Source organism: Aquarana catesbeiana, linkage group LG01, assembly GCF_042186555.1.
Source record: "Aquarana catesbeiana isolate 2022-GZ linkage group LG01, ASM4218655v1, whole genome shotgun sequence".
Taxonomy (NCBI): Eukaryota; Metazoa; Chordata; class Amphibia; order Anura; family Ranidae; genus Aquarana; species Aquarana catesbeiana.
In genome coordinates, this window is record NC_133324.1 from 499307663 (window position 1) to 499334514 (window position 26852).

The 26852-nt window shown below is 43.4% G+C and overlaps 1 protein-coding gene across 4 annotated transcripts in view; it reads right to left on the reverse strand.

The window, feature by feature from the left end:
• EPS15L1 (epidermal growth factor receptor pathway substrate 15 like 1) overlaps positions 1 to 26852 on the reverse strand; it is a 327178-nt gene that overhangs the window by 77843 nt on the left and 222483 nt on the right. For all 4 annotated transcript variants that reach the window (XM_073592681.1, XM_073592671.1, XM_073592690.1 and 1 more), the window contains one exon: positions 16617 to 16749. In XM_073592681.1, coding sequence (XP_073448782.1) covers positions 16617 to 16749 — 133 coding nt within the window. The remainder of the gene's footprint in view (positions 1 to 16616; positions 16750 to 26852) is intronic.

The window sequence follows — 26852 nt, forward strand, 5'->3', positions numbered from 1 at the left end:
TTCGCGGATATATGATGACTACATGCCTGAATGCCTAATTCTGAACCATTGGGAGATGTTTATATGTGAAGGAAATCCCACGGATGTTGTGGTCTGATGAGGGGTTCCAGTGGGCTGGATTTGCTGGATGCTATTGAGAATTTATCATCTATGCCTAATCCTTAACACCTTCTGGTAGGTAAGCAGACTACATTACCACGTGGTGACGAGTGACTCTTTCTACATCTGCACAATATATTTGGTGATTGGATTCCTCCCACTCTTCAATTTCATTTTGAACTTTTAAGCGCCGCAATAATTTTTATGCATGTTAATATACATTTGCCCTATTTTACTCTTCACCTCTGATTTTTTTTTTCCCCATGGGCCTCAACTCGCTGCACCCTCTGCGACCACCTTTTGAGTGTCCTGAGCTGAGCCTTTCAAGCCTCCTGATCCAAAAAAAATGTTCCCATTGGTTTGAGGCATGGGAGCTGGCTCAAACAGGGACCCCATGTGGAAAAAAGCGAAGTCCAATGGTTGTTCTCCGGTTTATATTTTTTTTGTTACCTTTATGTGCACTCCTTTGTTCACCCCTTGTACTCCCCACCCACACTTACCCAACAAACACCCAGACCCTTTGTGACCTTCATAGGAGACTTTCATGGACACCTCACAATACACCCGATCTCTTTCCGGATTCCACCTCTGTAACCAAATCACCAGCCCTAATTCACCTTCCCAAAATCCTTCCATGAAAGTTACCTCATGGAATGTGAAAGGACTTAGGTCCCCCATTAAGAGACTCAAGAAACCCACTTAAAGAGGAGGTCCGGCCGTTTTTTTTTCTTAAAAGTCAGCAGCTACAAACACTGTAGCTTCTGACTTTTAATAAGGACACTTACCTGTCCAGCGAGCCCGCAATGTCGTCAACCCCCGAGGCCGATCAGTCCATCGGATCGGCTGCCGGCGCCGTCATCCTAACCAAGGGAAGCAGGCAGTGGAGCCTTGCGGCTTCACTGCAAGTTTCCTGCAGCGCGGCGCTCTGTGAATGGCCCCGTGGTTTACTGGGAACACACACAGTTCCCAGAAGGCAACGGGGCCGCTCAGGAGGAGCAGGACACGCCGCGGAATAGGAAGAGGTAGATTAGGAAGACTGCCTAGCAACAAGGGTTTCAGATAAGTTACATTTTTTTTTTCACGTTTTTTTAAAAAAAATTTTAAAGATTTTTGATGCAATTTTTTTTTTTTTTTTTTTTTAGGGTGGCCCTCCACTTTAACTTCCCCTGACTTCCACCGTATGAAAAAAATTTGGGTGGGCACGGTCTTGGGCTCTGACGCAGTCAGGCGCAAGGCTAGGGTGCTCATTTTGATCCACAAGAACCTCTCTTGCGAGGTGCTATCAGTAGACTCTGACAATCAGGGATGTTTTCTTACCGCTAATGTCCTCCTAGGTAATAAGGATATCCTACTATCAAATGTTTATGCTCCTAACAACCTCGGAAAAACTTTTTTGGGGACCTATCTACTAGGCTACTAAAATCCCCCCACACCCCTCACATCATTGGAGGGGACTTTAACTCTATATTACATATGTCCGACGATGGATCCTCTCCCAAACTCCCTCGTAAAACATCTGAAGCCCCCGGCCTGACCCTATTCTCTACAACAATGGAATCGGTTCACCTCACTGACATATGGAGACTCTTGCACCCTGCAGACAGGGAATACACCCTTCTATTCTTCCCCCCATAACATATTTACCAGAATTGACTACATGTTTGGCACTGACAGTATCATTCCGATGATCTCAGATGCTGAGATCCACGACATAGCCATATGGTGATTTCCCTCATATTTACACAATAATACTGATTTCCAGGCTTATATGGACTTGTCGTGGAAAGAATTTTCCAACGCAAATTCAATCCATTTAGAAAACCCCAACCTGTACTGGGAAGCAAGGCAAGGTCTTTCTCAGGGGACGGGTCATTTCATATGCTGCCTCCTACAAAAAACATGCACAAACTAGCTATTGGGAAGTGAGCTCCCGTCTAATGCCCCGTACACACGGTCGGACTTTGTTCGGACACTGCGGCAACAAAATCCTAGGATTTTTTCCGACTGATGTTGGCTCAAACTTGTCTTGCATACACACGGTCACACAAAGTTGTCGGAAAATCCGATCGTTCTAAACGCGGTGACGTAAAACACGTACGTCGGGACTATAAACGGGGCAGTGGCCAATAGCTTTCATCTCTTTACTTATTCTGAGCATGCGTGGCACTTTGTCCGTCGGATTTGTGTACACACGATCGGAATTTCCGACAACGGATTTTGTTGTCGGAAAATTTTATAGCCTGCTCTCAAACTTTGTGTGTCGGAAAATCCGATGGAAAATGTGTGATGGAGCCTACACACGGTCGGAATTTCCAACAAACAAGGTCCTATCACACATTTTCCGTTGGAAAATGCGATCGTGTGTACGGGGCATTAGACTTGCCCAGCGCTCCCTTCCCACACAAAATTCCCAGGATAATAGAAAGAATGGGAGGCAGCCAAACGAGCCTTTGACTCTTGGGCTGACATCTTAGTGCTGACCAAATGAACACACATAGATGCCACTCCATAAATTTGGCAACAAGGCCAGAAAGCTCTTAGCGAGGCTCTGCAAAGGCCCTCATCGCCCTACAAATATTATCTCTTTATGGGACATTTCAGGAACCATTAAATTCTTACTGCAGGAGGTCAAAGTCATGCACCAATTTTACTCATTCCTCTATGCTCCCGACCCCATAAATAAAAATGTAGCACAGAGGTTTCTAAACAAAATCTGTCTTTCGACGATACCCCTTGACCAACTCGAGACACTGAGCGCTACTATATCCATGGCAGAAGTCACCACAACCATCCAACACCTAGCTCCCAATAAGGCCCCTGGCCTTGATGGGTTCACGGGTTCCCTCTTAGATTGTAAGCTCTAAGGAGCAGGGCCCTCTGATTCCTACTGTATCAAATTGTATTGTATTTGTACTGTCTACCCTCAAGTTGTAAAGCGCTACGTAAACTGTTGGCGCTATATAAATACTGTATAATAATAATAATAATAATAATTCTACAAGACGCTTCAAGAGATAATCAAACCCACTCTCCTTAGTGTCTACAATGGTATTTGGTTAGGAGGCTCCTACCTACCCATGGGACATTAAGCCGTCATTAAATTACTTTAAAAAAAAAAAAAAAAAAAAGAAAGGACCCCCTTGAACCCGGCAATTGCAGACCTATATCACTCTTCTGGATGTTAAGATTCTTTAAAAAATTTTTGCAACCAGACTGGCCAATTATCCCTTCTGATACATCCCGCACAGTCGGGCTTTAAGGGGAGAACGGCCACCCTAAATATCTGAAAGGTGATGATGGTCCTAGAACATGCTAACAACAACCCGGGGGGGATTCTGCCATTATCACTCTGGACATGAAGAAAGCCTTTGACTGGCTGTCGATGGTCCTGAACAAAATGGGCTTCCTTGGCCCCATTAACCACCTTAACAATGTGATGTATAGCTCGCCTGCAGCCAGATTGGTGGTGGCAGGTCTCCTCTCAGAAGAATTCCACCTCTACAAAAGGCACAAGACAGGGTTGCCCCCTCTCACCTTTACTTTTTAATTTAGCTCTGGAGCCCCTCTCCAGATACCTTACCGAACAAGCACCCCTTCAAATGGGATACATATTGGCGACTGTGACTTGTGTACTGCCCTATTTACAGATGATGTTCTTATATTCACTGCGAACCCTGCATCCGACATGACCACCATCAAAGAGACCTTTGACGAGTTTAGACAATTTAAATTTTACCTCTAGGCTCCTCTCGGACCCTGCCATGGACCTTTCACTCTCCCTTCACCGTGGCTAAAACACACATAACTTACCTAGGCTTCAAGATAGGTAAAGTCCCTGCCTCCTTGTGCACCCTGAACTACCCCCCCTTAATCAAAAAAAAATACTCAGAAATTGGAAAATTAGATAGATCTGTCTCTCTCGCTTCTTGGGAGATGTCATTTAAAATGGTTAGTTTTGCCCGGCTATTATACCCTCTTAAAACTTTACCATTACCCCTGAAACATAAAGATGTTCAAATTACTGAACAGGGCATTATCTCGATTTATTTGGCGAAACAAACGCCCCCGCATAGCTTTGCCAAAACTCTATCTCCCCAGGAGCGAAGTAGGTATTAGTCTCCCAAATATAAGGGTATATAATCTTGCCTGTCTGCTACGTATAGGTATAGGCTGGATCTCCAAAGCTTCACGTTATTCTAACTATCGCTTTGAATCAGATATGGCACGCCCCTACTCCTTGGTGGCCTTACTACACTGCAAATGTAAATTAATTCGGTCAGACATGCAACACAACCTTCTTTTGAGGGACACGGCTATAGCCTGGAGAGAATCACGGAAAAGTCTAAATCTCCCCCCCTTCATCTCTAGACATTTACCAATCCAAGGAAATCCCATTTTCCCATTAAGTTTGGATCACAAAATTTTCTCCATATGGCAACGCAAAGGCATCTCCACATTCGCACCCCTGTGTGACCTAGAATCCCACATGCCTTCTCTGTCATTGCGGAAAAACACTCTCTACCTGAGCCCACGTTTTCTATTTTGGGCAATGCTTAGCTTCATTCGCAACTCGTGCAGGGATGGTGGCAAAAGATTCCGAACAACAATAATTGACCGTCTTTTCAAAGAGGGATCCTATACTATCTCAGACACATACAAAAACTTGATCCACAAAGTTACTCCATCTCTCTCTTCATCATCAGTGACAAATTGGGGCAAGGACTTTCCTCACACAGAGATTCTTGATAAAATACTTCAGGGCTATAACAATGTCCTCCATCTGATCCCAAATGAATCGTGGAGAGAATCACAAATGAAAATACTGCACCAAGCCTTCATACCTTTCTTATCGAAGAATGATAATCCTCACTGTGCTTCATGTCCTCTCTGCTCCCAAAAGAGGCCCTCCCTAACGCACCCTCTCTGGTCTTGCACATACATCGCTACCTTCTGGGATCAAGTTTTATCTTTTATATTTGGCGTTACCTTACTTAATCTCCCAAAGGACCCTCTTTTGTTAATCTTCGGCTATTGGGACAAACAGCTCCTTACATGGTCCCCAACAAATCTCGACGCACAACACAAGCCATGGATACCGATATGCCTCCTAGAGGATGTGGGATCCTCCGCTCAAAGAGGGGCTTAAATCAGAGTGCTTGTGTCTCATTACCTCCAGGAATAGAAGAGCCCCAGGTGCTGGCTAAATGCTGACGCAAGTAGAAGAGAACAAGAAGACCTGGACAGCCGCACACTGGAATAGATAAATCCGTCTTTTTATTCAAAATACAGGGTACACAAAACACGACTGTGGGGTGGTACAAGAATCACTGACGCGTTTCGCACTTACACCAAGTGCTTACTCATAGCTCCTAGAGGCCCAGAGGTCTATTCTAAAACATTGGATTTCCTCCTCATGCCCTACTATCTCTCTGATCAAAAGGGAATTACAGATATTACCCTATAGGGAAAAGATCACCACCAACTTTAACCACGTCGTCTCCAGGAAAAGTTTCTACCAGAGGTGGCAAGCTTTCATAAACACCACCATGTCCGGAATCATTTAAGGGTTCATTTTCCTACTACAAGGATCTCCAAACATTATACGACAAGAAGGATATTCCCTAAGACACCCAGCTTCTCCCCACTCCACCAAAGTCTCCAGACTCAGGACACAGGAAATACCTACTGATTTTTTCACCCATCATATTATCAAGTTTGATAGTACAATACTATGTTGCTTTCTGACTGTATTATATGTCTGGGCCTACATGTACACTCACCATATAATTTCCAAATAATGTAAATGTGCAACCCTAACCCCCCTCCCCTCTTTTAGTAAATCTGCAGATCTGATCCATCCAGTTCTCTGCGGTTTATTGTTAAATTCTGATCATCTGCGGCATATTGTATATTTTCTTAGTGCATATCCTTTGTAAACAACACTTCTAGAAAATGTATAGATCAGAGTGGCACCTGCGCTGTCAATCTTCCACAACTCTGTAATGTTACTTCTTTCAATAAATTCTAATTAAAAAAATTAGAGAAAATCCCCATTGAAAGCCAGGAGGTGTCCTGTACTGTACACCAAGAAATGAAATTTACCGGTAAGTCAAAATTCCTCTGACCTTAATTGTACAGGAGACCGGCAACTTATTCATAAACTATGCGGCAAAGCAATCAATTTAAGGGTGGACAACAACTAGGTAACAGAATTGGGCCTACATGCCCAAAAACAACAGGATTAAAAAAAAAAAAAAAAAAAAAACAGGTTCCGAGTGCAAGAACCTTGATGATGAATGCTGCATCAGAAGAAGACTGAACATGCACCAGGTAAACTTTGAAAAAGTAAAAAAAGAAGACCAGGAGGTGGTTTTAAAGAGTTGGGCGACAGAAGCTTGGTGCCTAAAGGCCCAGGATGCTCCAACAGATCTGGTGGAGTGTGTGAGTAAGAGCGCAAGAGGAGGTATTTGGTTTAGAGCATAAGCTCTAGTGATCAAATTCCTTATCCACCAAGTAACTGGATTTTAGGACCGGAGGAAACAAACAGGAAATGTGCTTGTCTAAAGGAAGCAGTAGCTTTGAGGAACACTCTAATGGCTCTGACAACATCCAATATAGAGAAACTTTCTTTGGTTATCCTCACTGAGATAGAATGCTGAAATCACCTATGGAAGAAAGAATGGTCTAGGACAGGGGTCAGCAACCCTTTTCCACTTAAGGGTCGGATTCAATGAATGTGAATGCATGGAGGGCCGCATTCACCTGCTAATAAATTAAGATAATAATCTGGACCTCTTTACATTACACAGCCCCCCCCTCCCCCCCCCATGTTATGCTGTAAAATTGTGCACACTCGTAGAATAGCGACAAACTACGGTACTTAAAAATCTCCATAGCCGACACTTTAAAAATTTCTACAGGTTACCAGTTTGGAGTTACAGAGGAAGTCTTGTGCTAGAATTATTGCTCTCGCTCTAATGATCACGGCGATACCTCACATGTGTGGTTTGAACATCATTTACATTTGCTCGCGATTACGTATGCGTTCGCTTCTGCGAGGGATGGGGTGCTTTAAGTTTTTATTTTTTTCTTTTGCTTTATTTTATTTCATTTTTTTCTTTATTTTTACACCGGCTTTTTAAAAAAAAATTCTGATCACTTTTACTGCTGTCAGAAAGAGTACAGTAAACATCCCTTGTGACAGTAATAGGCAGTGACAGGTACTTTTTATAGAGGGATCTGGGATCTATAAGACCCAAAATCCCTCCTCTGCACTTAAAAGCATTCAAAACGCTAAGTTTGGCTGTTTTCAACGTTGTAATTTTTTTTAAACTTGACACCTTTAAGTCTTCTGTAAACTGCAAGTGATGTCATGACATTGCTTCCGGGTTACTAGAGCTGAGATCCGGCCGAAGCTGATTCCGGCTTAGTTCGGGTCTCCGGCCAGCCGGCGGACATGTCGGCTGGTCGCTTGGGCCTCCCAGTGGGACGGAAGAACACATACGAGACGCAGAAGGCGGTGGGGACTGGGAAGTTCCCTTCTGTTACTTGGTATAACAGCTTCTTATCCACATCGGTTGTTATCCCAACCTACGGCCCGTGGGCCGCAGGCTGCTGACTCCTGGTCTAAGGCGTAAGACAACCTCATTGTTTTGAAGTATGAGGAAGGGTTGCAGGAAAGAGCCACTAGTTCTGAGATTAATATAACAGACGTGATGGCCTCCAAAAAGGCTACTTTGCTGGTAAGAGAGCCCAAGGCAACATCCTTGATGGGTTCAAATGGTGTTTTTTGCAAGTTAAGGTTGGAGGGGAGCACAGTATGCTGCAAGGGTGCCCTAATACAAGAGAAAAATGTATTAAAATGTTTTATGAGGGCCTGTGGAAAAGGATGGATGACAACTAGATTCTAGCCAAGACCTGTTAGTGGGAAGGTCAGATTGTGAGGTACAGAGTAATCTCTGGGACTGAACTACTCACACCATGTGAAGTAAGATTTCCAGGTATGATAAAAAAAATATTCCATGATATGGCTTTTCTTTCCTTCAGCAAGGTAACAATGACAGACTCCGAGATCGCTTTATCCTTTAGGATGTGGATTTCAACAGCCATGCTGTTAAATCCAGAGGCTGTGAAGTGTGTTGGGAAGAGCTCATGGGTCTGTAAGAAGTCTGAGAATGTCTGTGTACAAGGTTCTTCTGGCCCAATCACTGACTTCCCCTGTCGCTCTATATTGAGGAGCAGGTGAAGCAGAATTCTCAGTGGAGGGAAGGCATAAACTAGCCTGCAGAGAGAACAAGAGATAACTAGAGCATCTGAGGCCAGAGCTAAAGAATCACAGGTTCTGGACAAACACAGGGGCTAGTTTGTTGTATCTGAGGGCTAGGATGTCCACATCTGGAGTCCTACATTTTTGGCATATCAGATTGAATACATCTGGATGAAGAGATAATTCAAGAGCATTCGGTTTGCTTCCTTCAAGACAGCCAGGCTCCTTGTACCACCTTGATGGTTGTTATATACCTCTGTGGTGGCATTGTCTGACTGCACCTGAAACAGGTGTCCATTTAGAAGGAGGGGCCAGTGCTGGAGGGACAGCCTGACAGCTCTGAGCTCCAAGATGTTGATAGGGAATTTGGCCTCCTCTCTTTACCATGTTCCTTGAACTGTCAAGGATTGGAAGGCTCCTCCCCAGCCTAACAGACTTGCATCTGTTGTAAGAACCCTCCAATTGTGGCAAAGGAAGGATTTCCTCAGTGTTCGAGTTGAGGTGGTGATCCACTAGGACATGGAATTTCTTAGGGGGGGGGGGGGGGCATGGGTAGATCTAGGGAGAGAGCTCGAGAAAATTTTGGAATGTTTAGGAATTTGTTGAGGGATTTTAAGTCCAAGATACAACAGATGCCTCCCTATGGCTTTGGTACCATGAACACGTTTGAGTAGAATCAATACCTGTCCTGTGGTGGAACTGGTGCAGTGACTCTCTGGTCCAGAGCAAATCTGACTGTTCTTGGACAGTCTTTGGTTGATTTGACAGAAGAAAGCAGTGAGAAGGTAGAGTTCTGAACTCTAGTAACCTTTGGAAACCACCAACTGAACCAACAAGTGTGGGATGTCTGTGGTCCACAGGGATGAAAACTGCGACAGATGCCCCCCCAATCTTTGGAGTAAGGGTGCCCCCTTCATTATGAAGAGGGCTTTGGGGAGGACTTGATGGCCTTTTAGGGTGAAGCCTTGTGCCAAAATGAGTGCTGAACTTGGGCTTTTAATCTGAAGCCTGGGAAGAGCGTAGAGGTATTCTGCATTTAGAGGAGCTAGAAGCACCTGAAAAGGAGTGTTTTGTTACCTCTCTCTGAGGAAGCAAAACTTTCACACCTGTAACTTCCTTAAAGAGTTGGTCAAATGCCTCACAAACAGGTGTCTTCCTTGAAAGGGAATACATGTAACACGTCTCCTACAGACAGATTCTGTTGTCCAAGCTTTTAGCTTAAGAATTTTGTCCATATGAACAGAGATAAGAGTCAATTTGAATTTTTCTCGTATTCCAGGGCATCCACACAAAAAGAAAAGCAGATGGAAGTTGTTGTAATTGTTCTCCAACTGTCGGATCCTGAAAAACAGAGTCATTTTGGTTCACTGTTCTGGTCCAGTAAACTGCGGTTTGACATACTGAAAGCAGCCAGGGCTGGTTGCAGTGCTGGGCCTGCCAGGGTAAAGTGAGCTTTTAAAAGCGTTGCACATTTTCTATTCACAGAATCTTTATAAGGCAGAACATCTTCAATGGGTACAGTGGGATGTTTGTTTGGGACAGAGATGGCAGGGTCAGCTGCAGGAATACTCCACATTTTGTAAAAATCTCTTTCAACTATTCAGAAAAGATCTTTGGAAATCCTTTCAGAAGTTATCATAGACTGCACATTGCAGTTGTCATAGACTGCACATTCTATCTGTTCATAAACAGGGAATGTTTTGCATGGCTTAGTAGGTCTCACTGTACCCAATAGGGTGCGGTGATATGGAAAACAGCCCACCTATATAATGCAAAGACCTTTGTAAAGAGAGGCAATGAGCTTTTCAACATTAGCAAGCATATTGCAGAATGGTCCCTCTTCAATATAGTGACAGTTTGGGGGAGAGAAATCTTCTGCAGCTTCCTCCAACACTACTTCTAGGTCCTCCTCATCTCCCTCTGGGTTAGCATCTTCTGGAACCGGCATATCAGGGTCCAACTCCGGGTTGAGAAATGAGAGTAGGAGAAGAGGCGGGGCATTTTTGAGCTGGACAAAGGTTAAAGTGTTACTAAACCCAGGACCCTGTATTCACTATATCTGGTCTCCCACAGTGCACAGAACATGGAAATGCAATTATTTTAGTAGATATAAACTGCAGCAGTATATAGCAGTCTTGTGCCTTCTATCAGTGTCCAGGTAAAGCTTGTAGGAGGAGTTTTCATTCTACTCTGACTGACCTATGAGGCTTTAGGAAACCTGACCCTCTGTCTGGACAAAGCCGATTGGCCCTGTGCTGATCACATGCACCCTCCGAAAAAAACAAAACAAAAAAAAAACAAACACACTCTCTAGCTATACACACCAAACTGAGCATGTGCAGAGTGCCTCCAAGGCCCTGTCTTATCAGGAGATGGGTTGGGGACAGGGGAAGAAGGGGAGGATCAAAAAAGACAGGATCAAACAGATTTTTTACACAATGCGGAGGATTAACCCCTTAGGTTCCACAGTGAGTATAACAAGCATGCTTTACTGCATCTACAGACTGATTTTACTGTTCTGGGTTTAGCAACACTTTAATTAGGGCCGTAATGTGTCCGAGAAATTTTGACACAGATGCAGAAAATTCTGTTTCGGTCAAATAGGCTGCTTGTTGAGTGCCTGAAATAGAGCTAGAATAAGATGCTGAAGTTAGTGTTAAAGCGGCATTCCGGCCACATTTTTTTTTTTTCAGGTGTCCGAGCATAATGCATTAACAAAGAATGATTTTATATGTTTGCTAATAGATGTTGATAATATATTTTATACTCAGTAAATCTTCTGGCTATTGCCATGATGATTGTGGGCATGTAAAGCCCAATCACAATCTCTTCCTAGATTACCGATGGAGAGGTGCATGCTGGGTAACCAGCATGCACCTCTCTATATCGCGCATGTGTGATGGTCCGGTGGCCGTAGCTCCGATTGTTTAGAAAACTGCCATAACAACAGGCGGCGACTGAGGAAGGTTCCACCCTGTTGTTATGGCAACTGCCTTAAATCGCGTCATTTTCTGTCAGGAAATAACGCAATTTTTGCTAACAGTACTGCCCACTGACAGGCGAGGGAGGAAGTGACGAGGAGCTCCGCGGACCAGGAAGTGGCAGATTGGGAGCCACTACATAGCAACAGGGCTTTTCTGGTAATTTTAAAAAAAAAAGTTCCCACCCAAATGTTTCTTAATAGTATTAAAGTTCCGTGAATATGCAAACATTTTTTACAGGGTGGAACTCTTGCTCTGGTTCAAGGGATGCATTGTCACTTTGAGGCAGAGTGTTGTGCGGGTCTTCAGCAGAGCACATGTTCACCTGTTGTTTAGAGTTGTCTCCCTTTCGTCTGGTCCATAGCTAAAAGTGAGGGTATTCCCCTATGCAGTACTCACAGAGTAGAGCGTGGGAGGGTAAACATGTCCAGTAGGCACCTGCCTACATTATAAGGGCTCCAAGTAGAAGTGGAGTTCAAGTGTGCGACCAGTGGTATGATCTAACATCTGGTCATCCACCTGAGATTGAGCATTGACTGGATGAATTTTAGTGCCAAGTTTGAAAAGTTTACACTGTAAAGTGAATACTATTCCAAGCACAGCCTGTATTACACAGTAAAGGTCAATTATACAGGGTGACCCTGTCTAACCGGTACATGACGCTGGACCGTATAAATGGTCCATGTTTCGCTTGTCACAGTGGGCATACCCTTGAGGGGGGTCTTCATGGACTGGGTTCCATTGTGATGGACCACGGCCCTGAACCTGTATAGCAAATTGTGACTGACTAGACATATTGCATCAAGTGCCATGCAAGGATCCAGTGCCTGAAGGGTCTTGTTATTGCTCCAAAGGTTTTACAGAGGTTGCACCAATCCGGGAATGCTGCTTTTGTAGACAGTGAGGGTTTATTAAAGAATAATAAAATACTCTAGCTAGTTTCCTCCAGGAAAAAGACATAGTCCATCATCTACAGACACTAAGAAAAAACTGAGGAGTCACAGCATGAGGCAAGATTGTAGGACAGGTGCTCCAGGGGTGTATATCCTCAAAAGCTTGCCAGTGTACAATCAAGGTATGGGTCTATAACCTAGGATGTATGAATAAGTTGTCCTGTACAATTAATATAAAACAATTTTGTTAGTGTAACATTAAGATAACATTAGGTTTGGTTAATGAGCACACAAATTAGCATGACCACAACTTTTACAGGTATGCAATCGCTAAAGATTTGAATGACCTTGTATTTGTTTATGTGAGCATTTGATGCTTTCGCAGTAAATGAGAATTGTCATCCTGATCAACCAACTTCGTCGTTGCAACTTAGAAATGATTTTGGGGACAAAGTATTTTTATTTGGCCTCATGCACATGTTCACTTCTGCCCATACAAGGAAAAACTGGGGTGTTTTTCAGTGCCAAGAAAGTACTGGTGCTGCATACAGCTGCCTACGTATACAAGTGGCTGTGCACGGTTGTACGCTGGTATACTTTATGTCACCTGCATCTGCACCTCATCCTATCAGGGAACATACTGCATTCATTCAGAGGATGCAAAAGATTTATCTGAATGGCGCCCATGCCAAGCGGCTGACCACCTGTGTTCACAGAATGCAGAGGGTCAGCAGGTCAACACGGGACCTGGAAGCAAGTGGAGATCACTGGAGTAGCGGTATCTGCTTCTGTGATTTCCAGCTTGGAGGAGCATCATCCAAGGATGGTATATACACAGTGACATAGGTCCAAGCCGGGCCAATGTCACTATGTATAAAATATTCATACCTGCAATTATTTTTTAACACGAGGTTTGCATATGTGAAAAAGTAATAATTATAATTTGATGCTGTGGCATCTCCTCATTCCTAGCATGTCAGAACTGTGAAGGGTGGGGTCAGGCTCAAAAAACTCCTAGCTACTTTCATATTAAAGCAGAATAGTGTTTGTAGTGTATTAAAAATCAGAATGGTTAGTGCAGATTTTCTTTTTCCACACAGGCATATGTGTATAGTCTACTTTTTGCAATAAATGCTGAGATTTGTAGATAAGCCTAATTACATTCATTATTTATTCCTTTTTAACATTCAAAAATATGTATGTCACATGAGGAGGGATGGGGAGCTTTTTTACTTTATCTTCACAAAAAAACACAAAGACAAATTTTAAAAGTAATTTTCATTCACGAATTAATGCCAAGCAGGATTAAACTTTCGCACTAATTCAGAGCAGCGTTCTCCCTGTGTAACCAACACGACTGAGCTGTCGCATCACAGGGACATACCTTCTTGGCCCCCTGCAAGCTGACTTTTAGGCAGCCCTGGCCTCATAGGCAATATACTATACTTACGATAACCAGAGACATGAGTCAATTTTCATCCTTTCCAGATGACTATGTTCTGACTGAGAAAAGATCATAATTGCATAGGCTATGTATGTATTTTTTTTTTTTTTGGGTACCCCTTGGTAAACTGATTACAGAGATAGAGTTGCTTCTCTGGGCTGGATTTACAAGCTGAAAGTCATTATCTTCCTATAAAGGAAACATTACCCCTGGGTCACCAACCCGCAGATCGTGATCTACCAGTAGATCACAGCCTGGTGACTGGTAGATCGCTGTCTGGGCTTGCTGACCCGCCATCCCAGAGCATCAAACAGAGTGCAAAGCAGAGGGACTACTTGTAAAATAGGAGCGGTAATAGGGAGCGAGAGCCACCTAAGCCGATGCCTGCTCTATAGTGCTGGCTCCTGTCTCATGCGGAGCGATACCAACTGCACTACACCACTTATCCCGGCTAGTGGTCTCCAGAGTGGTACCAGCAGCAGAAAAGAAGAGATCTTCAGATCAATGTGAAGCAATACACTGGGCATAATAGTACAGGTCTGCTTTCACACTGATGTGCTGCAGTTTACCCATACTGTGGGTGCAGTGCAGTGTACCTGGAGCTTAGCTGCGCTTAGCCATGGGCTTCTATTATATCCTGCGGTTTGATGCACTTTCTGAATGCAGGAGTTTTGGTACGCTTTCAGAAAGTGCACTACACATGCAGGAAATAATAGAAGTCTATGGCAAAGCACAGCTAACCCAGGAAAGTCGCAGATGCACTGCACGTGCGATGCAGGTAAACTGCAGCACATCAGTGTGAAAGCATCTTTATAGGGGGCTCAGAACAGTAAGGACTCATTTACATTGGTAGTTTGGGGGGTGATAAAACCCCATCATTAAGATGTGTTTTCACTACCCCCGACACCCCTTTAGCTGCAGTGGCTAGGGATGTACACCAGGGACCTGCGGTGAGGTCAGTGGCTGGTGAGGCACCAGCTAGTATCAGAGCCAGATACTCACAGGTTACATACGCCACGAACGTTCAGGCTAACATTAGTGTTTTTTTAATATTCATGAAACAAATAGTTGCCAGTAAAAAATATATATTTGGGGGGTTCTGAGTAATTTTCTAGCAAAAAAATTATGATTTTTACATGTAGGAGAGAAATGTCAGAATTGGCCTGGGTGGCAAGTGGTTAATCACCATAATTAAGTAATATACAAATAATTATATATTGTTTTTAAGGTAATTTACAATAGTTTCAAAAACTGTACTCAAGCAGGTGGCTTAATGGACAAATTACTGGAGTTTGAAGTTATAACTTCAAACCAGTAATTTTACAGTAAAAAGATAAATAATAAATTATCTTATAACACATAGGAAAATAATATATTATTTAGCTTGATTTAAACAGGACCTTTTCAGCAGGCAGCAGATTATCATTTTCCCTCTTAACTGTGTGAGAAAAACATGGGATTATGGGTAAATCTTATACCCATAAACCCATGTTTTTACCTTGTAGTTAAGAGGGCTGGGTTGGAAGGGATCATTTGTCTTTTAGACACATGCCCCCTTGAATGACACTGCAGTAAGAGGACAGCCTCCACTGCAGCATTTTTATTGAACAGCTTGTTCTAATGGGCATTTACTTTATTGGTCCATGGCTCCAAGCTGTCCATTGAGCTCAGTGCTTCTGACAAGAAGTCAGAGGCACTGTGAGCTAATCCTCTCAGTCTGCGGCAAACAGATTGTGCCAGCTTGTGATTAAACTGGCCGCTCTGTAGCTTCTGACAGGCTGTGCATGGAGCCACGTATCTCTGGAACCATAGACGGCAGAAGCACACTGGTGGGGTAGGATTAATGCTAACCCCCCCTAATTTTCGCAGAGCTACGACCCTCAAAGCTACATAGTTCTTTTTATGTTCATGCTCTGCCTCATCTGCCTCCCCTGACTGCACATCCCTGGTGTACACGCCACAGCCGCAAGAGTTAAATGCGCTGTCGTTGATGGGTGTAGCACATGCTAAGCATGACCCTTTCAAGCGAATGAGGCCGCCCTAAAATCTTGTTCAGTACAGCAAACAAGGGGTTAAAGCAGGCAGTGTTGTGTTGCTTTCTTACCATCTGCTTTAACCCCTTGGACCCCGCAGAAGCATGCAGTTGCGTGGCGCTTGCAAAGTGGCCCCATTTACTTAAATGGGTCGTGATTGTCAGGCAGTAGCATCCACCAAATGCCACAGGGGGTTTGATTCCTGCTGCAGCATGTGCACACCTTTGGCTGCTGCCTCGAGAGCTAAAGAGGGTAGAAGTTGGGGGTTGTAAACTTCGACTCAACTGCAGGGTTTTACCACCTCTTAACTTTACGTGTGAATGAGCCCTAAGGGTGCTGCTGTGGAATACAACTAAGGGCTTATTCACAAGTGCAGCAGGCATGGCTGCTCCTCTGAAATGCGATCTGACAAGTGGTGAGGAGGCGATATTTTGCCTCCTCACCACCTGATTTAAACACACAATTGCCATGCAATGCATGTGATTGCGACATAGTACAGCAATTAGACTTTTAAATCAGGTGTGATGAGGCGACACTGTTCCCAGCGTTCTTTGCCTTCTCCCATGTTGTTCAGGTAGATCTCCACCTCTTTAAGGTTGCCTACCCCTGCGTTACACTGACTAAACATTTTCTGCTCTACCATCTACCCTCTCCTCCACCAGGTAAAAGCATGAAAACATGACCGATTCAGGAGTACATGTTTATGGAAAGAAGTTTCACAAGGAAGCTTTCAGGGACCTGCTGTTTGGGCATCTGAAGTCTATAGCTTAATTTGCAGTTACTAATGTATTTTCTCTTAGTTGTGTTTGTAACAACCAAGCTTAACATTCAACACACCCAATGATTCTAAAAACAAACACTAGACACAACTGTGATGAATAAAACTAAAGTGCATCTTACCACTTGGAGGCTTTGGCCGTGGTGGGACACTTCTCTTGGGGGGCAGTGCTGGCATGTCATGTTTGCTTTTAAAGGGGTCCTCTGAGAAACCAGAGCCTGGAAAAGTAGCTGCAAAGGGATCGGGAGTTTGGTGCTAAAAGACAAGGAAAAGAAGAAACCAAATGCAATGACTTTTAACACAACTTTTCAACAGAGTTTTTTTAAAGTGATATTAAAGCATGTCATACTAACCTGCTCTGTGCAGCGGTTTTGCACAGAGCAGCCCAGATCCTCTTCTTCTCGGGTCCTACTACGGTGCTCCTGGCACCTCCCTCCTGCAAGCAGCTTGCTGTGGGGGAACCCTAGCAGGCGTGCTTCTGACCCATGGCTCTGTGTCCATTCAAGCAGGGAACTGTGGCTTAGCCCCGCCCCCTCTGTCTCCTGATTGGCTCACTGGCTGTGATTGACAGCAGCAAGAGCCAATGGCTTCCGCTGCTGCAAAAAGCCAATCAGGAGTGCGAGTCCTGAAGAGGCAAGAATGCATAGAATGCACAAAGGCAAAAAAAACCTTTAGCCTTTACAACCACTTTACAGGTTGAATTTTTTAATTCAAATAAACATGTTATACTTACCTGCTCTGTGCAATGGTTTTCCACAGAGCAGCCTCGATCCTTCTCTTTTCGGGGTCCCCCACTGGAGCTGGCCCTGCCCCCCTTCTCTGCTCACAGGTTTTGACTGACAGCAGCAGGAGCCAATAGCTACAGCTGCTCTCAGCCAAGCCTATGAGAGCCGGGAGAGGGGATGAAGAGCTGCTGCATAGTGCACAGTGTTGGGCCGAGACTGGGGTCAGGTAAGTATTTAGGGGGAGCTGCACTTAGAATGTATAGAATGCAATAAAGTAAAAAACTTTTTACATTTACAAACTCTAAGTAATAACAAATATGCATTTTTATTGTAGCACATGTTCACAGCTTACCTACTGAAATACCAATGTCACAGCTCTGTCTATCATTCAGGATGACCCCTATCCATAAACCAATGGGTAGTAACCTATACAAGCTTTTAAATCAACCTAATCAATTTAAATTAGAGAGAACAAAACAAACACATTTTTCTCAATTTTTGGTTTACAACAGTGGTCTCCAAACTGTGGCCCTTTGCTTGCTTTTATCCAGCTCTTGGGGCATTATCCCCCCCCCCCCCACTTTTAGCAACAGTGGAGCATAGTTCCTGCCACTGACACCAACAATGAGGCACTAGTCCTCTCACTGAAACAAACTATGGCACACTATTCCTCCCATTGATACTAATGATGGGGAACCATTTCCCCCATTGATACCAAGAATGGGACACTATTACTACCGCTGACACCAAGGATGGGGCACTATTCCTTCCAATTATGGGGCACTACTACTCCCACTGACAAACAATGGGGCTCTATTCCTCCCACTGACTCCAATGATGGGGCACTATTCCTCCCACTGACACCAACGATGGGGATCTATTCCTCCCACTGACTCCAATGAAGTGGCACTATTCTTCCCATTGACACCAACGATGGGGATCTATTCCTCCTATTGACTCCAATGATGTGGCACTATTCCTCCCACTGACACCAACGATGGGGCACTATTCCTCCCACTACAAATTCTGGATGGACCCTCTACACACTTGCTATACACCCTTTCCAGCAAACTTTGCAAATGTAAAACAGGGATTTTTAGTTCACGTATATTGCAATACATGTTTAAGCTGACCAACTGCGCCAAAGTAATACCTCTTATGGCCAGTCCTACTCTGCTTTGCCACTGCAGATCTTGGTTTCACATTTGCATAGTTTGCTGGAAAGGGTGTATAGCAGTGTGCAGAGGGTCCATCCAGAATTTGTAGTGTCAATATGTGGTCACACCCATCTAGCACCTGATTGTTTAAATATATGTACAAGCTATTGGGATTTGAGCACCTTTATATCTTTTCTCTGTTGTAACGCAGGTCAGTAACCAGACCTGAACCTAGAAGCTCTCCCCCCACTTTGTGTCTCTATGCCCCAGGTTGGCATGGTGTCCACTGTAGCATTTGCAGTGGCAAAGCAGTGTAGGACTGGCCATAAGAGGGATTACTTTGGCACAGTTGGTCAGCTTAAATGTGCATTGCAATATGTGTGGCCTAGAAATCCCTGTTTTAAATTTGCATAGTTTGTTGGAAAGAGTGTGTAGCAGTGTGCAGAGGGTCCATCCAGAATTTGCAGTGTTAACGTGGTTAGACCCCTTTAGCACCTGATAGTTTAAATACATGTACATGCGATTGGGATTTGAGCACAGGTATATCTTTTCTCTAATCCTCCCACTGACTCAAATGATGGGGCACTACTCCTCCCACTGACACCAACAATGGGACACTTTTCCTCCCCTATATACCAATGATGGGGCACGATTACTCCTTCTAATACCAATCATACGGCATTGTTTAATTCCATTAACACCAGGACATTTTCTTCTCCCATTGGCCACAGAATGGCCTCTCTTAAGTTTGAAGGACAGTAAACTGGCCCTTTGTTTAGAAAGTTTGGAGACCCCTGGTTTAGAAGATGATGTAAAAATTAAAACGTGCTTATACATATTCTTCTCAAGAAACTATAAATCTGTAAACAACAAACTGTTTTGAGGACAACAATGTAATATATAAAACAGATTATTAGGCTCCACTATTTTTGCTATTAAAAAAAAAAATGAAAAAATTGCTTTTGTTTCTAAATGGTATTTGTGAATACTTCTTAAGTGGGATTTTTAGGGCAATTTTAAAATGAAAAAATATATATATATTCAAAAAAAGTTTATTGGTACAAAATTTTGCACCAATAAACTTTTTTGAATATATATTTTTTTCATCTTAAAATTGCCTTAAAAATCCCACTTGAGAGGTATTCACAATTTTCATATATACAGGAATGATGGCAATTTACATGTCAAGCTGCATGAGACTTTAAACTTTTTTGTTTCTAAATGGTATCCGGCAGCCGTTAATATTTGTTCAAAGATGAAAGAGTTTTTTGAAAACAAAGTGGTTTCCTCTATAATGTTTTTAATCACCTAGTGTTGGAAAGCACAGAATTGAAGATAGGAATGAGTGGGTGGCCACACCAAGTTGTCTTCCTTTATCATTTGTACGTTTCAAGCTGTAATCCTGCAAGTACATAATAGGCACTGCCAACCTCATTAGTACCAGATAAAACAGCTGACTAGAGAGCATCTGCAGTACTTTTTAGAACATGTATTGTTGCAAGTATTTGCATAGAATCACTATTTTTTGTACTTTTGATAAAATATTTAATAGAAATATTATAAGTATTGGCTGTAAGAACTGTGATCCAGATTTGGAGATAGAAATAACCAGTGAGCAAACCCAGGTCAGCAGAAGTTAGGCTGGCCATAGACAAGAGAGTTTTTTTGCAGGTAAAAAAATGTGCATTGTTATTTTTTTTTTCTTTTACTAGGAGCCTGCAAAGCATTGCACCAGCGATCAACAGATCTCGGGTGCAATGCAGGGCTCTTACAGACTGCCAGTGTAAGCTGTCTGCTCTTACCTCGTACCGGTAGGCAGTTACCCATTGACAGGAAGAAACAATGAACTACCTAGAGCACTCAACAGTGCACTGGAAGTTCATTGAGAGCTACAAGCCAACCTCTGCAAAGGCTGACGGTACTTGTTGTTTCCACAATCACAGAACTCTGTGAATGAATGATGCAGCCGAGTGGACAGAGACCCACATGAGTTTGTTTAAGAATTGTGTCAGCGAATGTGGGGAGAAGATCCCCCACTCGCTGTCACAATGGGGGACCAAGGGCTACTGCAACAGTAACATGTTATACCCTGAATATGGATATAACATGTAACATTTTACAAAAGATTAACTTATCCATAGTTACATAGTTAGTCAGGTTGAAAAAAAGACACAAGTCCATCAAGTTCAATCAAGATTGAAGGATTATCCTTTAAAAGAGTTTTTTTTTTTTTTTTATTGCCCATCCATACTTACCTAGGTGGATGCAGTACTGCCTCTTCACTGAGAACTGAGCCACCGAACACTGACGATGGCTCAGTTCTCTCACCTTCCAGAGTGGAGAGCTGCTGACTGTCAATCAGCAGCTCTCCTGCTCTGCTCCTCCACGCTCACAGGAGCAATGAGCTGTGGAGGGGCGGAGAGCGGCTGTCTCAGCCTCTCAGCAGCTCGCTGAGAGGCTGAGACTGCCATCAGTCCAGGAACCTGGCGGATCCAGACTTTGGAAGTCGGGATGACATGGAGCCTGGACTGATCCTGGTGACGTCAGCAGAGAGTGGACTTCAGACCGCTCTCTGCAGAAAACATTCAATTCATTTTGCACTCCTGTGACCCAGAAGAAAAGCCCAGCCAAATGAGCTCAGGCTGGACTTCTCCTTTAATACAGCTTCAGTTAAACATCCATCAGTTCATCGGACTTTCCAACATATACCGCATCACATTTCTGGGTTGTGTGCCTATAATATCAAAAACTATTTGTCTGAAAACTTGTTTGGAAAGAAGGAATGCACTGTCACAATGCTCTCTGCATTCAGTCTCAGTACCATTTGTTACCTTAAGTGGTACAACTGAAATCAAGTTTGCTGCATGGTCAATAGGCACATTTAATAACACGCTCAAACTGGTACAATTGGCAGCAAAACTAGGCAGGATCAGCTGCCACATGTGGAAGAGAAGCGGAACATAGTTCAACTGGCACAGGTGGTGAATCAGTTAACTAAAAAAAAAAAAAAAACAGATCTGGATCAGTTTGTATAGGTTGAGGCGGCAAGAAAGGTCTACAGCAATATATGCTAGCAAAGCTATAAGCCAGTCTGAAGATAGGTAAAATGGCATGGGTGGAAGCAGCCCTTTATACAGCTAGCATAAATGGGAGTAAACTAGGTGCTAAATAAGGCAGGCGAAAACAGGCAGGGCTTACTTTTGGATGAGATGATGCTTGGAATCAGATTATGAACAGAATATTAAAGCTTTGACATAGGTCAAATTCCGAACAAATTTTCTTTAAAAAAAATCATGAATATAAAATTTTCTTTCTAATTTCACACCATTAGTGGGCCGCAGCAACAGCCAAATTTAAGTGATCGGGCATTTTGGAATTTTTTTGAAAAATAATGAATTTCTAATCAATGATGGAAGAAGTGTGCAAGAAATATAATTCAAAGAGAAATGCGCATGATCTGTGACCTGGAAAGAAAAGAAAATTCTTGGCCACAAAATTACTTTTCTGCAGCAACATGAGGTGAAACTGAAGGTTTGGTTGGTTGAATTTCAAAATCAATGGGCGCCATCGGATTACAAAAAAGCATTAAATTTCAGATTTTTAAATGAATGTTTGTTCGGAATTTGACCCATGTATGGCCTGCAGAAGGTAGAAGCACTCAGAGCTAATCAGAGCCCAGCTTGAGCAGCAGACAGGGACTTAACAGAGGCCATCCGGGCAGCAGACAAGTGACCAGCAGAACTCAACAGGGCAGCAGGGAAGATTTTAGCTATGGCAAGCTGGACCGTGAACAGGGCATCAGTAAAAGCAACAGGTCTGAACATGTTTAGTTCAGGTAGTATTGAACATTTTGGCAGAAGAAACAACTGGCAGAATTTTGATCTTAGATGTAAGCTGCATAGCAGATGTGGCATTTGCAACATCAATAGATTCAGACTTTAAATAATGTGCAATGGAGGCCTTCTGGAGGCCAATGCCAAGGCACAGTAAGTTGGCAAGCCTGATCTCAGCAGAGCAGTCTGATGTATAGGATTATCTAATGGCAAGGAAAATGATCAAGGTCCCCATTTGGCAGACTGTGCAGAAGTTTGAAGTTAGGTTGAACTAACAGTGGTGGGAGGTAAAGGCTGGGAATAAGCAAGAGCTGAGCAAAGTAAAAAGGCTGGGTATGTGTGGAAAAAAGAAAAAAAAAAAAAAGTGTACTTCGGGTTAGGATTTACAAACAGGAATCTTGCTGACTAATAACAGATGCTGAAAAAAAAAATCTGAAAGAATCTGTTCAGAAGGATTTACATAAATCAATCCAGTCATTCAGTAAAAACAATTTTTGAAAGCCCTGTGATATTTGGTCAGACTGGAATAGATGCGCTTAGTCTTCTTTAATGTGGATTCTTCTCTGACAGGTAGAATGGCAGCTAGTCTGGTGTGTGCCTGGGTGGGGTGGTAACCCTGACTTTAGGAATTATCCCTATGCTACTTTTATACTTTAGCCATGCCACGTTAGCAGTAAAGCACCACTTTACTGTCGTTTTAGCAGTGCTTTTCGGCCACTAGCGGCCAAAGTAGAGGGTTAAAGCGGCTGTGCTGCGGCGCTGTCGAAGCGCTTTGCAGACACTTTGGCAGCGCTGCCCATTCATTTCAATGGGCAGGGCGTTTTGGGAGTGGTGTATACACCAACCCGCCCCAAAGACTTTTCAGAACGTCCCGCAAGCGCACCGCCCCAGTGTGAAAACTCACATTGACATGAATGGGGAGGCGGTTTTCAGGCGTTAGAGGCTATTTCTAGCCTGAAAACCGCCTCAGTGTGAAAGAAGCCTTAAAGTGATTGCAAAGGTTTACATTTTTTTTTTTTTAAATAACAAACGTCACACTTAACCTGCACTGTGCAACAATTTAGCACTGTGCAGCTCCAATCCTGCTCTTCTTGGCTACCACACCAGCTCTCCCCCCCCCCCAAGCCGCCTGCTATGGGGGCACTCGCGCATGCTTGCCCGCTCATGAGCCCTGCTGTGTGTGTCCATAAAACACACAGAACGGGATTCCCCCAGCTTCCTATTCAAACCTGCGGGAGTGTCTGAGCCAATGAGGAGGGCCTCTGCTCTTGTGCATGCTAGATCGAGAACAGGCTCAGGTAAGTATAAGGGGCAGCTGAGCTGCATGCAGAACGTTTTTACCTTAATGGGGAGGCTGAGCTGCATGCAGAAAGTATTTTTTCCTTAATGAATAAAATACATTAGGGTAAAAAACTTTCTGCCTTTGAAACCACTTTAAAACTGAATTCCAGGCACATAGAGAAAGTAATAATTATTGTAATAGTTACTGCATTTTTAAATGCAAACATTGTAAGTACCTGAATTTGACTTGATATCAGTCTTTTGCTGTCCATCATGCAGTCTGTACAGCAGGTCAACAGCAACAGCACAAGGAGCCAGTCAGCTTTGCGGAAGTACAAGAAGTCATGCCAATAGGAGGAATTAGCAGAATAGCAGAGAGATGACCTTGTCATACTGTTGCTTCTCCTTTCACTGTCCAATTACAGGGCAGTTGGGGGACCTGTAAGTGAAATTGTAGCAGGGAAAGGTCAAGCTTCCACCCTGCTAGACAGGGCCATGCTGTGGGGAAGAGCTAAATCTCAGGATTTAATAGGAAGAAATACAAACCCTCTGGCAGGTAAAACAGTTCTCATGTGCTGTAGGTGTTTATTATGTGTATTTAGCAGTTTGCCTGGAGTTCAGCCTTAAAATGTGATGTAGGATTGTAAAAAAAGTCACTAGTACAATAACAGAGCAACATATTTCTCTATGGACCCCTTCATGAAGGCTAAAAAAAAGGGTACACTTTCTTTTACAAGATTATTCCATGAGAATGCACAATTCAATGTAGTCAGATGACATAAGTTCAGGGGAGACAAAAACTATTAGCTGAAAAAAAAATCAAAATGTTTAATTGTATTTTTCTCTATTATCAACCAGCTGTGACTTCAGATATGACAGTGTACAAACACTGGCTGTCAATCATATAAATGGGTTTCTAATGACAGAAAAATCCAGCACAATTTGTGACGGGCCCGGCTGGCAGCTTCAAATAGTACATGTTCTGTCATATTCCCTGGGCTGGGGGGCACTCAGTTCATCCAGAGGGGCCCGGGAGAGACAGTAGATAGAGAGCCTTATTTATTTATTTTTTGACGCACGGGCGGATTTATCCAACAACCGGTGCCACATTAAAATCCCAGCTCCCAGTCCCTGCTGCCGGCGGAGTGCTATTGGCTTCTACAGTGGCAGAAGAACAGTGGCCGGCTGGCTGGCAGTGCAGCAGGCAGCAGGAGAGAAGTCCATGTCCATCCACCTCTTCATCTGTGACACACAGTCCTAGCATTCAGCACATGAAGGGATACTACAGAGAAGTCCCAGAAAAAGTACAAGTACATGCACACACATTTCCCCCATGCCACTCCCCCATGCCCTGGATGTTGCGTATGATGCAGGGAAATGTGATTATCATGATAGGCACACAGTAGATGTACTTTGAGCCACAGCACCAGCACAATGTGATTATCATGATGATAATCATTGAAAGATAATGAAATGCATCCTTAAACCTGGTACACACAGGCACAGGTGTTCAACTCAGTGGGCTGAATGAAAAAAAAAAACTGGAGGAGCTTGCTGTACTAACTATGCAAGGTTAGTACAGCTATCTCCCCACTGAGCTATTGTGTTTTGATAGGGGGACTTCTCCCCACACCAGAACACAGTGATCAACGCTCGCAGCCATTGGCACAAAGTACTGATTGGATGCCAATCGACTGCTGTTTTTTTTTCAACAGAAGCTGGACATTAGGCTGGCTTCTGTTGGTCAGGCTGCTGTACAAACTGGCCGAATGGCTGAAAGTTTCTGTTGAACCCAGCCGACATTCGGCCCATATGTACCAACCTTTATGCCTCCATCATACAGGGCGAACTCAATTTTGCTCAATGGGGGATCTGTCCACTGATCCCCTTCTGAGCAGAACTGGGAGATGACAGGCCCGTGTCCGCTCTGCACAAACTGATTAGGCCCACCCTGCTCTATGGATGGTCAGGTGTAAATGGACGACTCCTCTGTCTGTTTACATCTGACTGCCCTCCGATCCTCCTAAATGGAAGAGGTAAATATCCCTTGAAGACAAAGGTGCATATTTTTTTAGACAGGCATGGGGGTCCCATTAGGTAGGCTGTACAGGGATTTCTAACAGCAGCCCTGACTGCAGAACACAATACCAAAGCTTAATAATTCTTGTTTCCATAATCTCAAAATCTTCCTGCAATAGCTGAAGAAATTGGTTTGTTCAAAACTGTCATATTCTATAGATGACACCTAAAATATAAAACCAGAATGCCATACCAATCAGATAATTAACATCAAAGATATAATATGCAATTCCACCACTACTTTTAACCTTTTTGCAATAGTCAGATCTTGTGTGCAGCCTAAAGTGAAATTCTCATGCAAAATTATAGAGTAATTAAAATGAAAATAAGCCTTGCTAAACTTATCTCTACAATCAGCGGAGCAGTTTATCTGTGGTTATATGCTGGCAATGATGAGAAAGTTCTCATAAAGCAGAATTACTGATCTTTGCAAGTGCATCTCTATTCGATACAACAAATTCTGGACATAAATAAAAGGAGCCACTAAAATCTGCAGTCTAATATTGCAACTAATACCCTAACAAAAATAGCAAGTGTATGAAAAAAAAAATGATCTAATGAACAAACAAAAGCAGAAGACACAGTGAGTTGTTAAATTCTCACACAAAACTTAGTTTCGCTTCATAGTGCTATTGGAATTAGGCTGGGTTCACATCTCTCCGCTTCCGCTGGCATGCATTGTTCCTAGTGTTTGGTTTGTTCTTACCCACTGCAAATGAGGCCAGCCATTTAGGATACAATATTCTCTAGTGATGTTATTGATCGATTTCTTAGAAGATATAACATAGCTGTGATGAAAAACTAGAGTTAGACTTACTTACTCTGTTTCTAGGAGTCGTCCAGGACAGCACTTGCACTAGAGAGATAGGCTCCACCTCCAGAGGCAGGAAACACAACATTCAGATCCATAAAGGGCGACTTCCCCAGTCTTCAACCGAGAACTTCCCCGGAGCGGCTTCTGAAACAAAAACACTCGTCCAAAGTTATAACAGCATATAGGGAGGGAATCCCTGCTGTCCTGGACGACTCCTAGAAACAGAGTTACTGGTAAGTCTAACTCTAGTTTTCTCTAGTATGTCCAGGACAGCACTGGAGAGGATCAAAAGAGAACTTACCAGATTAGTGGGGACTACCGCGTGGAGGTCTTTTCTCCCAAACGCTCGGTCTTGAGCTGAGATAAGGTCCAATCTATAATGTTTCATGAAAGTCGAGTAGTTTGACCATGTTGCTGCTCAACAGATTTGTTATGGTGTCGCTCCAGCTCTCTCCGCCCAAGAAGCCGA